This window comes from Pungitius pungitius, chromosome 13 (genome assembly GCF_949316345.1).
Source record: "Pungitius pungitius chromosome 13, fPunPun2.1, whole genome shotgun sequence".
Classification (NCBI taxonomy): Eukaryota; Metazoa; Chordata; class Actinopteri; order Perciformes; family Gasterosteidae; genus Pungitius; species Pungitius pungitius.
In genome coordinates this window covers 9,844,652-9,857,771 of record NC_084912.1, presented here as the reverse complement: position 1 = coordinate 9,857,771, position 13,120 = coordinate 9,844,652, and the positions used below count along the sequence as shown (strand labels likewise).

General features: G+C 43.5%; 1 protein-coding gene across 1 annotated transcript; it reads left to right on the top strand.

Moving 5' to 3' along the window:
* Positions 1-3,414: 3,414 nt before the first annotated feature.
* On the top strand, positions 3,415-13,120 carry zmp:0000000760 (collagen alpha-1(IX) chain). The gene is made up of 26 exons (XM_037465550.2): positions 3,415-3,514; positions 4,493-4,616; positions 4,831-5,224; positions 5,322-5,399; positions 5,494-5,589; positions 5,683-5,736; positions 7,664-7,717; positions 7,808-7,861; positions 7,943-7,996; positions 8,153-8,206; positions 8,274-8,327; positions 8,408-8,461; positions 8,789-8,842; positions 8,953-8,997; positions 9,086-9,139; positions 9,230-9,283; positions 9,377-9,430; positions 9,541-9,612; positions 9,699-9,734; positions 9,949-9,993; positions 10,085-10,117; positions 10,409-10,555; positions 10,990-11,166; positions 11,807-11,897; positions 12,271-12,348; positions 12,662-13,120. Exons 1-26 carry the CDS (start codon positions 3,436-3,438, stop codon positions 12,862-12,864), a joined length of 2,292 nt encoding a protein of 763 aa, XP_037321447.2. The 5' UTR covers positions 3,415-3,435; the 3' UTR covers positions 12,865-13,120.

The following is a 13,120-nucleotide window of genomic DNA, read 5'->3' as shown; positions in this document are numbered from 1 at the left end:
TTATTAGGTACCCCATGCTAGTAACGGGTTGGACCCCCTTTTGCCTTCAGAACTGCCTCAATTCTTCGTGGCATAGATTCAACAAGGTGCTGAAAGCATTCCTCAGGGAGTTTGGTCCATATTGACATGATGGCATCACACAGTTGCCGCAGATTTGTCGGCTGCACATCCATGATGCGAATCTCCCGTTCCACCACATCCCAAAGATGCTCTATTGGATTGAGATCTGGTGATTGTGGAGGCCATTTGAGTACAGCGAACTCATTGTCATGTTCAAGAAACCAGTCTGAGATGATTCCAGCTTTATGACATGGCGCTTTATCCTGCTGAAAGTAGCCATCAGAAGTTGGGTACATTGTGGTCATAAAGGGATGGACATGGTCAGCAACAATACTCAGGTAGGCTGTGGCGTTGCAATGATGCTCAATTGGTACCAAGGGGCCCAAAGAGTGCCAAGAAAATATTCCCCACACCATGACACCACCACCACCAGCCTGAACCGTTGATACAAGGCAGGATGGATCCATGCTTTCATGTTGTAGACGCCAAATTCTGACCCTACCATCCGAATGTCGCAGCAGAAATCGAGACTCATCAGACCAGGCAACGTTTTTCCAATCTTCTATTGTCCAATTTCGATGAGCTTGTGCAAATTGTAGCCTCAGTTTCCTGTTCTTAGCTGAAAGGAGTGGCACCCGGTGTGGTCTTCTGCTGCTGTAGCCCATCTGCCTCAAAGTTCGACGTACTGTGCGTTCAGAGATGCTCTTATGCCCACCTTGGTTGTAACGGGTGGTTATTTGAGTCACTGTTGCCCTTCTATCAGCTCGAACCAGTCTGGCCATTCTCCTCTGACCTCTGGCATCAACAAGGCATTTCCGCCCACAGAACTGCCGCTCACTGGATGTTTTTTATTTTTCGGACCATTCTCTGTAAACCCTAGAGATGGTTGTGCGTGAAAATCCCAGTAGATTAGCAGTTTCTGAAATACTCAGACCAGCCCTTCTGGCACCAACAATCATGCCACGTTCAAAGTCACTCAAATCACCTTTCTTCCCCATACTGATGCTCGGTTTGAACTGCAGGAGATTGTCTTGACAATGTCTACATGCCTAAATGCACTGAGTTGCCGCCATGTGATTGGCTGCTTAGAAATGAAGTGTTAATGAGCAGTTGGACAGGTGTACCTAATAAAGTGGCCGGTGAGTGTATATATACAGACCAAACAGAAATTGAATACATAATCCCAGATTAAGCTGAGAACGCCCTTTCATACATACCTTCGCCAAAGCTAATTCAACTGATGCTCAAAATGTCACATGCTCTAAAATGACTTTCCTTCCCTGTGCGCAAAAGTGGTATTGTTTCAGAAACCTCTCATTTTACTGCGGCGGGGACTGATGTGTCCACACAGTCTTGTTTGTGGTTCTCCAGTTCCTCCCTTGGCTGCAGAAGGGCCGACAGTGCAGCCAAAGAGCCTGGTGTCTGTGTCAGCTGACCCGACCCTTCAAAACCAAACTAGGCTGTTCTAATGTCGGTATCTTCTCCACCCTTGATTGGCTGTTGGTGGCATTGGTGACGCACCAGGATTTTGTTGGCTTATTTTGGGGACATTAAGCTCCACTTGAAGAGCAGGATTTCTTGGTTTCCAAAAGGTTTATGTGACATGAAAGTGTCAGTTAAACGAGTGAAGGGTCATTTGAACGTTGAAATACAACAACGAATAGATGGATTGTTCACGTATTTTTGCATCATATAAGAATAGTATATTATAATTTTCGGCTTATTGTTTTCTAGAAATTGTTAACTTTTCTCTGGGAACATGGGAAAATCAAGCATATCAGTTACTCAGTTAAGTACAATTAAAAGAAAAAGTATTTATTCTAACATGCTCGTGTTTATTTGATAAAGAATAATCTATAACTTAAGCCATTGGTAATGTGGTACGTGAGGATATATTTCATAATATATGAAAGTAAAATGAATGGTTCAAGGAAAGTGGATTCTGAGGAACCTTTTGGCATTTGCCCCTTTCCTTCTTAAATTACATGTCATTTAACGGACACTTTTATCCAAAGCGACTTACATTGCATTATAACCTATGCATTACATTTTGCCTGGGGAGCAATTTGAGGTTAGGTGTCTTGCTCAGGGACACTTCGACATGGCTCATGGGGCAGCTGGGATTCAGACTACCGACCTTGCGGTCCCAGCACACCACACTACTCCATGCACCACCATCACACCACAGTGGAAGCAGCTATGAACTGTATATCTTTGTTGTTCCATAGTTTTCTGCAATGTCCCCGCAGCCCGGCTGTTAGATGCAATGTGGAGGTTTGGATTGAAGCGGGGTAGGGGGGGGGGGTCTACTCCGGGTGGCATGTTTGCAGAGCGTCTTGTGTTTAGCTGTGACATACTACATCTTTCTCTCAGTGAGACCAAAATGGTAAAACACTCTTAAATGTCTTAAATGAACATTCACTAAATTTGTAACTTTTTTAAAAGCAATTATTTAAGTTTCTACAACAGTCCCATCAAGAGTTTATTTTTATTTTATCCATATATGTGGAAGACACATAAAGAAGCTATTCACACATACTTCTTTTGAGAGCAACATTGAGCTGAAGCAGAGGCCCTTTGTTTTCTGTTATTTTTCTCCTTCCAACAGCTACATAAAGGCCTCGATACGTTGATCTGCACCTCCTGAATTTGATGACTCTGTTTACTTGAATGGTCGTGACTGTAGGTGTGACTGGCCTATGAGAATCCACAGATCCCCTGGGGACCAAAGGTGCAGTGGAGCTCAGGGACGATGCTTGTTTGAGACCCAGAGCTTCCAGTTTGAACGGTCCTCCTGTTCAGCTCAAACACTGGGCCGTGGGATTTATCCTCACGCCAGGAACTAGACAAGACCCTTCTGCAGGAGCCCTGGGACCTCCTCTGTGGATAATATGTGAGTAAAGTAAACATTTATCTTGAATTATTTCTTTATTATTTTATTATCATGCATTTTGACGTTAATAAATTGTACAAGATGTTGGGTTGCAATTCCAAAGTATGATGATCTTTTGATTAGTGTTTTTCTCTATTTTGTTAAAGCTCGAAAAAGATTGCATGGACAATTCAATTCAGTGGACACACTCGTACACTCCAAAATGACTAAACTAAGAAATTTAAATATTTTATCTTAAAAATAAAAACATTGTGTTACACTTTCACTAGTTTTCATCTGATATAGATTATAATGAGAAATCTAAGGCAACATATTTCTGTTTTATACATATTCCTAGAAATACTTTTGAATCAAATTGGAATGCCTGATTTAAATTTAACAACACACTATACACTCATATATCATCAGATTTTTTAAATTACTGATTTATTTAATTGTTGTACTGCAGGCACTTCTAGCCCCCGACTTCAAAAACATTTAAAATGTCAGCCTACAAAGAAATGCTGGTCTTTGCAGCACTATTTTCCATCCTCGGACTGACCCAGTGCAAACAGTTGCAGAGTAAGTCAACATTTTTTACCATTTGAATTTGAAGACAACTATTTTCTATTTTGAAGAAGTACCGTATTGTATTGTATTGTATTGTTAGACCTGCTAAACATCTATGCCAGCCTTCCCATCGTTTTTTTTCTTGTTTGATAAATGTATCTTATATGACATAGTATATGAGCTGACATCATTTCAGTGACTCGCAGGGACTAACCGTAATGAACAGTGCACTACGGCACCTCGACCACCAGATGTCAGCGTTCAGAAGTCCATTGTTTGCCTCCACAGAAATCAATGTGGACATCTAGAGGTCAAAAGATGATCCTGGGGTTAAACTTTGTGCACAAAACTTTGAAGCACTTAGTCACTTACCATAAGGAATCAACCCAATGTTTATCTCTCAATCGTTGACGTCCGACTCACAGATAAAACGGCTAGAAATAGTAACAGCATCACTGAGCAGTTATGATCCCAGTTATAACCTTTTCTTAAGGTAAACTGTCTTTTCACATTACTTTATTGTTAAGCTGGCCTATTGATTGTAATACATGGCAGTGAAACAATCAAATAAGTCTACAGACCCATGATTTCAAAATCAACTGGGTGAATTCTTAACATGTTACTGTAATGGGAATATTTTTCTTTTTTTATTCTACTTACAAATATTCTACTAGAATAGTTGTCATCAAAATCTTTCCATTTTTACTTTGCAGGATACACTTCAGCCAAACTGATCTCATTCAAACTACAGCACAACTGTCTTGTGGTTAAAATTCAAAGGCCAAATCCACTAAATACAATGAACAGCCTCTTCCTGTTAATGGGTTTCATACATTTCCTCAGTCTGCCTGTGAAGAGACGGCATTCTTAATGAGAAAGAGTTATGCATTCATTAAAAAAGAATCAGTGACATCAGCGATTCAGGAGTAGTGCACCTTTGATGCTGAATCGTTTTGATGTCAAACTAAGCTCAGTGTTTTTTGCTGTGAGGCTTTGATCTGCTGAAGGAGTTTCACGTGCCCGACTCGAGGGGAGTGAGGATTGTGAACGGTTCTCAACCTGAGGCGGTGGCCTACCGGGTCAACCCCTCTGTCCATCTGCGGAGGACCATGAGGTACAGTGTCGGATGGCCCGAGCCCCGCTAGCATGTGATCAGAGAATTGAAACGTTTGAGCTGTGGTTTTACTCTGTGAAACTAAATTGCAACATGCAAGCATTTTATTGTAAAAAATCTTTATATGCTCTTTTTTTTCCACTTATCCATATTCTTATATAATGTAACAACTCCCCCTCCCCCAGCTCTTTAAACCCATCATGTTTTCCCACAGCAATGTGTATCCAGATGGACTTCCCTCCGACTACTCCGTCATTGCAACTTTTAAGGTGACCAAGGACACTGCCAAGACATCCTGGGACCTGTGGCAGGTCAGTGACCCCAAGGGTCAGGAGCAAGTTGGCCTGCGTTTCCAGGGTGACACGCGCTCTTTAGCCTTCTTCTACACCAGCCCCCATGGGAGCCATATGCTGAGAACCTTCCACGGTGTGGAACAGCTATTTGATGGACAGTGGCACAAGTTGGCACTGAGTGTGAAGGGCAGCCGGGTGAAGCTGCTGATCGACTGTGAGGAGGTCAGTGTGGAGTCCATTGATGAGCCGAGGCCAGTCATCTACCGAGGGTACACCTCCATCGTCAAGAGGGCTGCAGGGGATCGCTCCATGTCTGTACGTTCACTGCTCGGATTTATATGAATAAATAAAGTAGTATTATAGCATTGGGGATTTGGGATAAAACTCCTCGTTATCTCCTGTCTCTTTCCAGGTGGACCTTCAGCAGATGGAAGTGTCATGTGACCCGGAGCAGGCTTATTCAGAGGGCTGCTGTGAGCTCTCCAGTGTGGTTAGTCAGCTTCTGTTCAACATGGTTTCATTCTCTCTGTCAGAGCGGTGTTTTTGGTCCTAATACCTCTGCCTTGCCTTTCTACTGATGGCAGTGCGGAGGATACGCAGAGATCGGCCTAACAGCTGGAAGAGCGTCTTGCAAATGCATGCACGGACAACCTGGTATTCAGGGACCTCCAGGACCAAAGGTCAACATACCTGTAGAATTGTGGCTGACCTGTTGAATTGTGGCTGACCATCCTCAATTTGGATCTCTGTTGACATATTCTTTTATTCTGCAGGGTCACAGAGGTCTTCCAGGAAAAGCCGGAGACCAAGGAAGACAAGGAAACTGGGTAATCAAAATAATTGAATGCCTCTCAGTCATGAATTATCAACCCTGGTTTCACAAGGAATTAAGTTCTTGTTTTAGGGTATAAAGAGTTAAACTGGACTCGGGTGAGGGACGTAGTAGACAAAGTGACATTTTTTTGTAAGACAGCAGCAAAACTGTGGAAAATGGGAGATGTCCAACTGAGAGGCAAGAAGATGGAAACAGATCTGGAAGGAGAAGCGCTTGGTGATAGTAAACATAGAGGCCCCTTTCATAGTTTAAAAACGCATGTCCGCTCTGCAAAAGATTTACGTCAAGGCCAAGGTAAATACACGCTAATACGGATGTAATAATACATTGTTTTTGTCCTTCTGAAATTGCCATTTGTCTCTTAAAACAAAGAGCCTGCCTGTTTAGAACATAGGATCTAACTCAATTGGAAAGAGATCATAGGATACTAAATAGCTTTGCTTTTCCATTTGGTGGACACTGAGCCAAATGTAATGAATCCCACACACACGAGAAAACCAGGCAGTTGAGCAACAACCCTCCCCTACAGTGTCTGGTAATGAGTAGCATTACTGTGCTTAACTAGTGTGTGAAATCTGATGAAGTCTCTTAAATATCTTTTTGTTTTGCGGATAAGGCTAATTAATGCACCACAGGAAGATCAAATTGAAAAAGAGTGGAGATGTTGGAGAAAATGATAATGAACAAAGCAACCTGCCGCAGGAGCGAGTTAATAATGCATCGACCAATGAACAAACACACGTTGTGTCCTTCAGGGAGCCGCAGATGTGATTATTTCCACTTTACATTTATGACTTGTTAATCCCTTCATGCGGTGTTATGTTGGAACAGATCTGGAGAACATGTGTTTTAAAGAAGGAGGATCATTTGTTATACCTATGTGATCGCTGGGCATTCAACGTGCCCTTTGCACTCAAGGAAATCCCCCACGCTGCTTGAGCAAACACGTGTACGCCTCCAGACCCACGTACATTCAGAGCACATTTCCAGAGCTGTACACGCTACATATTCATGTCCAGAGTAGCAGCTGTTGCTCATCTGGGAGTAAACATCTGCCTTGTGTAACTCGTTAGGATTTTGACCTCCCGCCAGCTTGTGAATCACAGAGCCCAAACATGTTTATCTCCTCCCCTGCTGGCATCCAAGGAGGGCATTTCCTGGCACGGATATATGAACTCTCCATCTTGGGGGGTGGGTGGTCCCTTGTTCGTCCGAGCTATACGGCCGTGCAAAACGCCGTTAAGTTCGCGGTTCTGCCTTCACGCCGAAACTGTCAGCCATCTCTGAGGTCGTCCTTCGTCGAGCCGGCTCTGTTTAAAGTTATGCGATGAGATGCTCAAATAAACCGACAACACAAAGGCCTCCTGGAACTTGTTTAATGTGTTTGTTGACTCAGTGAAAAGCTGCCAACTGGGAAACACTTTTCCTTGTACAACTGAGGAAGTCAGCATCTGTGCAAACAGTAGGCTGTTCAATTTCTTGACTTGTGTTTCCTAAATCCTGCTGGACATTCTTGGGTGTAGTTTCCACTAATGTTTGTGCGCCGGAAACTTAACAATAGCCGGTTCGCCTTTATTCTGGTTTTGCCTTTTTATTTTAAATGCACTCATGAGACAATCAGTAGCACAATCTCATTTGTGCCCTGAGATGATCTTGGCTGAGGCAAATAGGGTTAAGGTATCAAACAAATCATATAAATGTATCTGACAAAATTCCTGTGAATATTTTTCAGGAGCTAAGCTCTCATTCTGAATAAATTCTGAATAAATCTTTTAACATTCACATCACGTGAAACACCTTCAGACGTTTTCAGAGGTGCTGAGAAGTTAGCTGAGCTAGCTGGTGCTTCCTAAACCAAATCAATCATGGTCGATTCACAAATAGCTGCTTAGCATTGAGTAAAACTCACTCTCTTGCAGGGTATCCGGGGAAACACGGGAGACTATGGAAACATCGGCGAGTCCGGCCAAAAGGTGAGAGCTGCCATTATGCTCCTACCAGGCTTACACCTCGGGTTGTCTTGAACTCCAAAAGCATTAATGAGACTTCACGCACATCCTCAGGGTGAAGAAGGAATCAAAGGCGAGAAAGGAATGAGAGGACTCTGGGGCCAAGTTGTAAGTCATCACAATCCAATGCATTGCTTGCTTTCTGCTGAAATGTCACAGATCTGTACTAACGACGTGTTGTGTTAACAGGGGAGCAGAGGTCCCAAGGGGCTGAAAGGATTAAGAGGGGCAGCCGGCTTTAAGGTAAACTCCTGCTCTGCTTCAGGCCTTTATTTAACGTCTTTCATACTGCAGCCAGCTCATGAAGTTACAGACTTTTCATTGGAATTCTGTTCAGTTCGCAGTTAAAGTTGCTCAACATTTTGGATAACCCTCAATGTTTTTTGTGACTAATTAAAGGGAGTGCGTGGGCCATCTGGAGACATCGGAGAGACAGGAAACCCGGGAGAAACTGTGAGTTGGTGGTAAGGCCCTCTGCAGTGTTAACCATTGTATTATTAACATTGTTGCCTCCTTGAAGGGTGCTAAAGGCGTCAAAGGACACGAAGGGATTCCCGGATTTCAAGGAGTTAAGGTAAAAATTTCCTTCCTTTCAGTCTTTTCTTTTTCATCTAGATATTGTGATTGAATTCCATCATGCTTGGATTTTTCTAGGGAGAAATGGGGACAATTGGTGCCGCAGGGCGTGCCGGGCCCAAAGGAAAACAGGTGGGTGGTTATCTGTTCAATGATCAATGATGAGACGCTTAATTCTCTATCCACTACCTTCCCACTTCCCTCATATGAGCACAGAGAACCAGAGAATCATTTCTAATCTGGTAAAACTTTGGAATGGAGATGTGTCTTTTGGTTTAGAAAATTAGTTTGTGTGGCTGGATTTGGCAGAGATGTGAAGATTTGAACTGTTAGCTGGTGATTCAGTGAAAGAGTAATGAACTACTCTGTGGTATAAGAAGGCCGGCATCCTGCTTCAACATGTTGCTCGCCGAAGGAAATAATTTAGCATTCATGATGCTTGAAATGGTAATTTGACAGGGCATTGTGGGAGATCCTGGAGAGAGGGGAGCGCCTGGATTGAAGGGAAAGCCTGTATGTATCAACATTTACAAAATGACGTTCCCTTTTGTTCAATTCGTTATATTCAAAACAATGGCTTGACATTGAAGGATTTGTTATTTTGTCTGAACTTGTGAAACTAGGGGATCCTTGGACCCAAGGGCAGAGGTGGCTCCATCGGGCCCAAGGTGATTCACCGCTGACACAATTGAGTGCTGTCTTACACCCCCGAAATCACGCGTCTGTTTCTTAAGGATAACAATATCGTCCACCTAGGGCATTGTTGGAGATCCGGGCTTACCGGGTAGAGATGGGGATCCAGGAATAGAGGTATTATATTCTACTGACAATGATATCTTAATGATGCAGTTCAGCAGCAGTGCAGTTGTGTTATGTTACGTTTGATCTATTTCCCCTCAGGCGTATCAAGGACCACAAGGCGGCAGCGGAAAATTGGGACGGATTGGAACAAAGGTGAGTTGTCGTTGTTGTTTGGTTTAAGGAATAAATGGGTACACTTGAGTTGTTTTTGGCTGATGCATTTGATGTGGGCCGTGTCTTTCCCAGGGAGAAAAAGGCCTCCTCGGGCCAGCTGGTGAAATGGGTCCCCAAGGCCGAACCGTAAGTCACTTTATCAGAAGACAAGCGCGTAATACTTTCTGTACGTGAAGTAGTTTGCGTTGGAATAAAGCAGTCCCTTAGTTTGGTTTGATAAATGTTTTATTCTCGAGGGCCCAAGAGGTTACAAGGGCTCTGCTGGGAAGCCAGGAAGACCTGGATTTATTGGCCCACCGGGACCGACTGTAAGTGCTCCAGATTGTTTTTTCGGAAGGGATCCAAACACTCGTTGATTTTCCTCAGGCCATTGAACCGTGCCATCTCTTCACAGGGACATGTGGGTGTGCCCGGAAAACCAGGGACCAAGGTAATAGATCCTCATCCATTAGCCATTAGAAATTAAAAAATTACACACAACTACCTGAAGAAATATTCACTATATATTTACTGACTTAAATCCAATTTTATCAGGATTTAATAGCTATATCCTGACTGCAACTAAATTACTTTAACCAGTGGATTTCAGATATTTCTGATATTTGCAAGTTTTAATACTTTTTATTTACTTTTGATGCGTTCAGGGTGACACAGGAACACAGGGAATCCAAGGAGTTAAAGGTGAACAGGTACAACATCAAAATATTCCATCCTCTTTGCTCAACATTTTTGCTCACACTTTTTTTAAGACCAAACCTAATATTATCTTTTTTTTTGTAGGGCGAAAAAGGAGTTAAGGGGCCAAAAGGAAAGGTGAGTTGGGATTCTTTTGTCAGGGCAATATTTCAATATACTTCAATATACTCAAAATGTCTCTGTCTCAGTTTATGAATTTAGGTATTTTTTCCTACATTATTCACTTCTCCTTCCAGAATGTACTTATACCATTGAGATTCTGTTAGCTACTGATGTGCTTCTCTGTTAGTTACTAGGTTTTGTTATTCATACTTCTATGGCATGAAAATCCGTTTAAGCTGCTTTCAATAAGGTTTGAGTCCATGCAACAGATATCTCATTGTGATCTGATGGGTGCGCTGGCTCTAGGTCGGAGAACAGGCGGAGCAGGGTCCTCAGGGAGGACGGGGGAAGCGCGGCCCGGCGGGCCCACCTGGAAGATCGGGTCCCGTTGGAACGAAGGGGATTCGGGGGGAGGGAGGACCAGATGGCTTCCAAGGACCCACGGGTCCACCAGTAAGTTCAAAACAAGTGTTAACAAAAACACGACGGCGCTACTGTCCAGTGGTGCTGCTCTACTTCGACCGACACTTCATCTCTCTCTCTGACAGATGGCACACAAACAGAGGAGTCCTAAATTGCACCAGCACTAAATTGCACACGACGTGGTGTTTGGTAACAGCTTTGGTGTCCAAAGCTCACTTCAAGAGGCCCATATTAGTCTGTAGTCAGACGGGACTCTCAGCGAGCGTTTCATTTAGTGCGTCTATAAATCCATAATGAGCCGAAGGAAATATTGCTGGCTTCGGCGCTTCGTAGCATTTCCTCTGAGAGGCAGCCATTGCTTCAGCGTGCCCCATCCTGCAACACTGCTTATTGCTTCTGCATCATTACATGTCCCGCAGTTGGGTCCCTTCCAGTGACTGATGTGGTAACGATTTGTTGCGCAGGGCCCGACCCTCCCGGCGCAACACGTGATCGAGGTTTGTCAGAAAGTGATCCTGGAGCAGATGTCCACCTTTGCCAACTCAGTGAAGAGGACTTGTGCTGCCGTCTGTCCCCTGTACGGGGACGTGCCCATGGGTGCACCGGGTCCCACCGGACAGAAAGGAGCCCCCGGACCTGCCGTGAGTTTTTTCTTTTTTTTTTTTGTACAGGTTTTTGGTGTTCATGGCTCACAGTGAATCAGCCTGCTGCGTCCATTGCATCAGGCGTTGCCTCTTCTCCAGTACATTCTATGTGCATTGTTTGCTTTTGTCTCTCTGGGTGAATAAAGTACAAACACATTGCACGGGACCGGACTGAACTAAAGGGGCTGAAGAATTTGGCAGAAAAGTGAAAACATTAAGGTTTTCCACATCTCCATAAGGACAAATAAAGAGTCACAGACTAGACACTTGGTCTGTGTTAAATTTTCTTGGAGAGCATGAAAGCTGGAAAGCCTTTTCCACATGATTATTTAGAGTAGAACCGTTTGATGTTCCACAGCTTCTTAAATCACTTTGACTCTCAGGCTGATAATGCAAACATGAAAAAAATTATTACTATATTAAGTTAGGATAAGGATAAGTCCTATCCAGAACATTTATTTATTAGTACTATACAGGGTTATCCCAACAATGTGTAATCTAATCAGCTAATGCGTCTTAGTATCATATTATACAGTATAAATATTTTCAAAGACTACCTGCGAAGAAAAAAAAAAATGCATGATTTATACAGTGAACACAAAAGATTAACGATGTGTTTTCCTACGGATGTTATCAGGGCGACCCTGGTAATGATGGTGTTGATGGAGAAGTGGGCCTGCCAGGATTCTACGGAGAAGTCGGGGAACTAGGCCGGAAAGGAGAAACAGGTATGTTTGACACACCTGACAGACCGTTTGAGGAATGAGTATTGGTTTAAATACCTGCATTCAGTGATTGTTGCTTAGTGGCAGGACAACATGTAACTTGCTGTAAACATATCGCTAACAAATTATAAGTATTGTTATACCCATATATAACAGTAAGTAAGTATAAGTCGAACAAATCGGGCAAAGATGTCTCCTCTGAAATGTACTTGTGTGCCAAGTCAATGTTCTGTTTATTGAACAGTGATCTCAGTAACCTTAATCCATCAATGTACTCCGTGTTCTTTAGTGGGGCTCTCCCCCTCCGGGGTATCGCATTTCTGCCGTTGTCTGTTGTCGTGACCAACGTGTCTCTGTGTGTGCATCTGGTTTGCAGGCGACAGGGGAGAGAAAGGTGATAAAGGACCCAGGGGTCATGGTCTACCCGGCTACTTTGGAGACCAGGGACCAATAGGTAAATGAATATTGCAATACCTAAAACAAGACCTATTGTTTGATGACTTGGTTAGAATGAGGCCTCGGTTAGATTTCCACATCTGGGCGTGTGGGTCATTTTACGAACTATAATCAGTCGAGCCTTTGCTTTAAATCCAAGGAAGCCGGGGGAGGAGAGTTGTTACTGTAAGAGGAGTGTGATGTTTGCCAAAAAAAGAAGAGATGAAAATCTGTTAACAATCTGTGGTTGGAAGCTGTGAAATAGTCGTAGTCAGCTGACTGAGCAGAAATAAAAGCCCGAAGACTAAACAAAATGTTTGCCTCAATCACAGGCCAGCGTGGACGTCCCGGCAGAGCCTTTAACGGGCAGCCAGGGAAGCAGGGTGAGAGGGGACACCTGGGCCGGCCGGGACTCAGGGGCCACGCGGGTCTCAGAGGACCTCCAGGGGTTTGTGCCGCCTCTGGGTGTGCTCAGCTGAACTCCACCAGCGCGACCCCTCAACCAGCAACACGGAGGTTGAGGAACCGTTCATAGAGGAAGAAAAGGTCGACGGTTAATTGAATTTTGAGCTTAAGCGGCGAAAACATGGTTGATTGTTTTTTGTTAATATGTATGTTGGTTTGACGTAAATTAAAATTGTCATGTAAATATGCATCCCAGCCGAGCTTATGGGAATGGTTTGAACTACAAAGAACACCTATGTGATTGGAAAAGTGGGAACAAATACATTTGTATAAAAAGGCTGTCTGCGTTTTTATTCATATTCATATATTTAAACTGATTTCACAAT

What these genes read in the sequence shown, in the direction of transcription:
- zmp:0000000760 (XM_037465550.2), top strand. Translation starts at nt 3,436, where the DNA reads ATGTCAGCCTACAAAGAAATGCTGGTCTTTGCAGCACTATTTTCCATC. An exon ending in AAGGAAGACAAGGAAACTGG is followed by an intron (nt 5,737 to 7,663) that starts GTAATCAAAATA and finishes ACTCTCTTGCAG; the next exon opens with GGTATCCGGGGAAACACGGG. An exon ending in AGGCCGGAAAGGAGAAACAG is followed by an intron (nt 11,898 to 12,270) that starts GTATGTTTGACA and finishes TCTGGTTTGCAG; the next exon opens with GCGACAGGGGAGAGAAAGGT.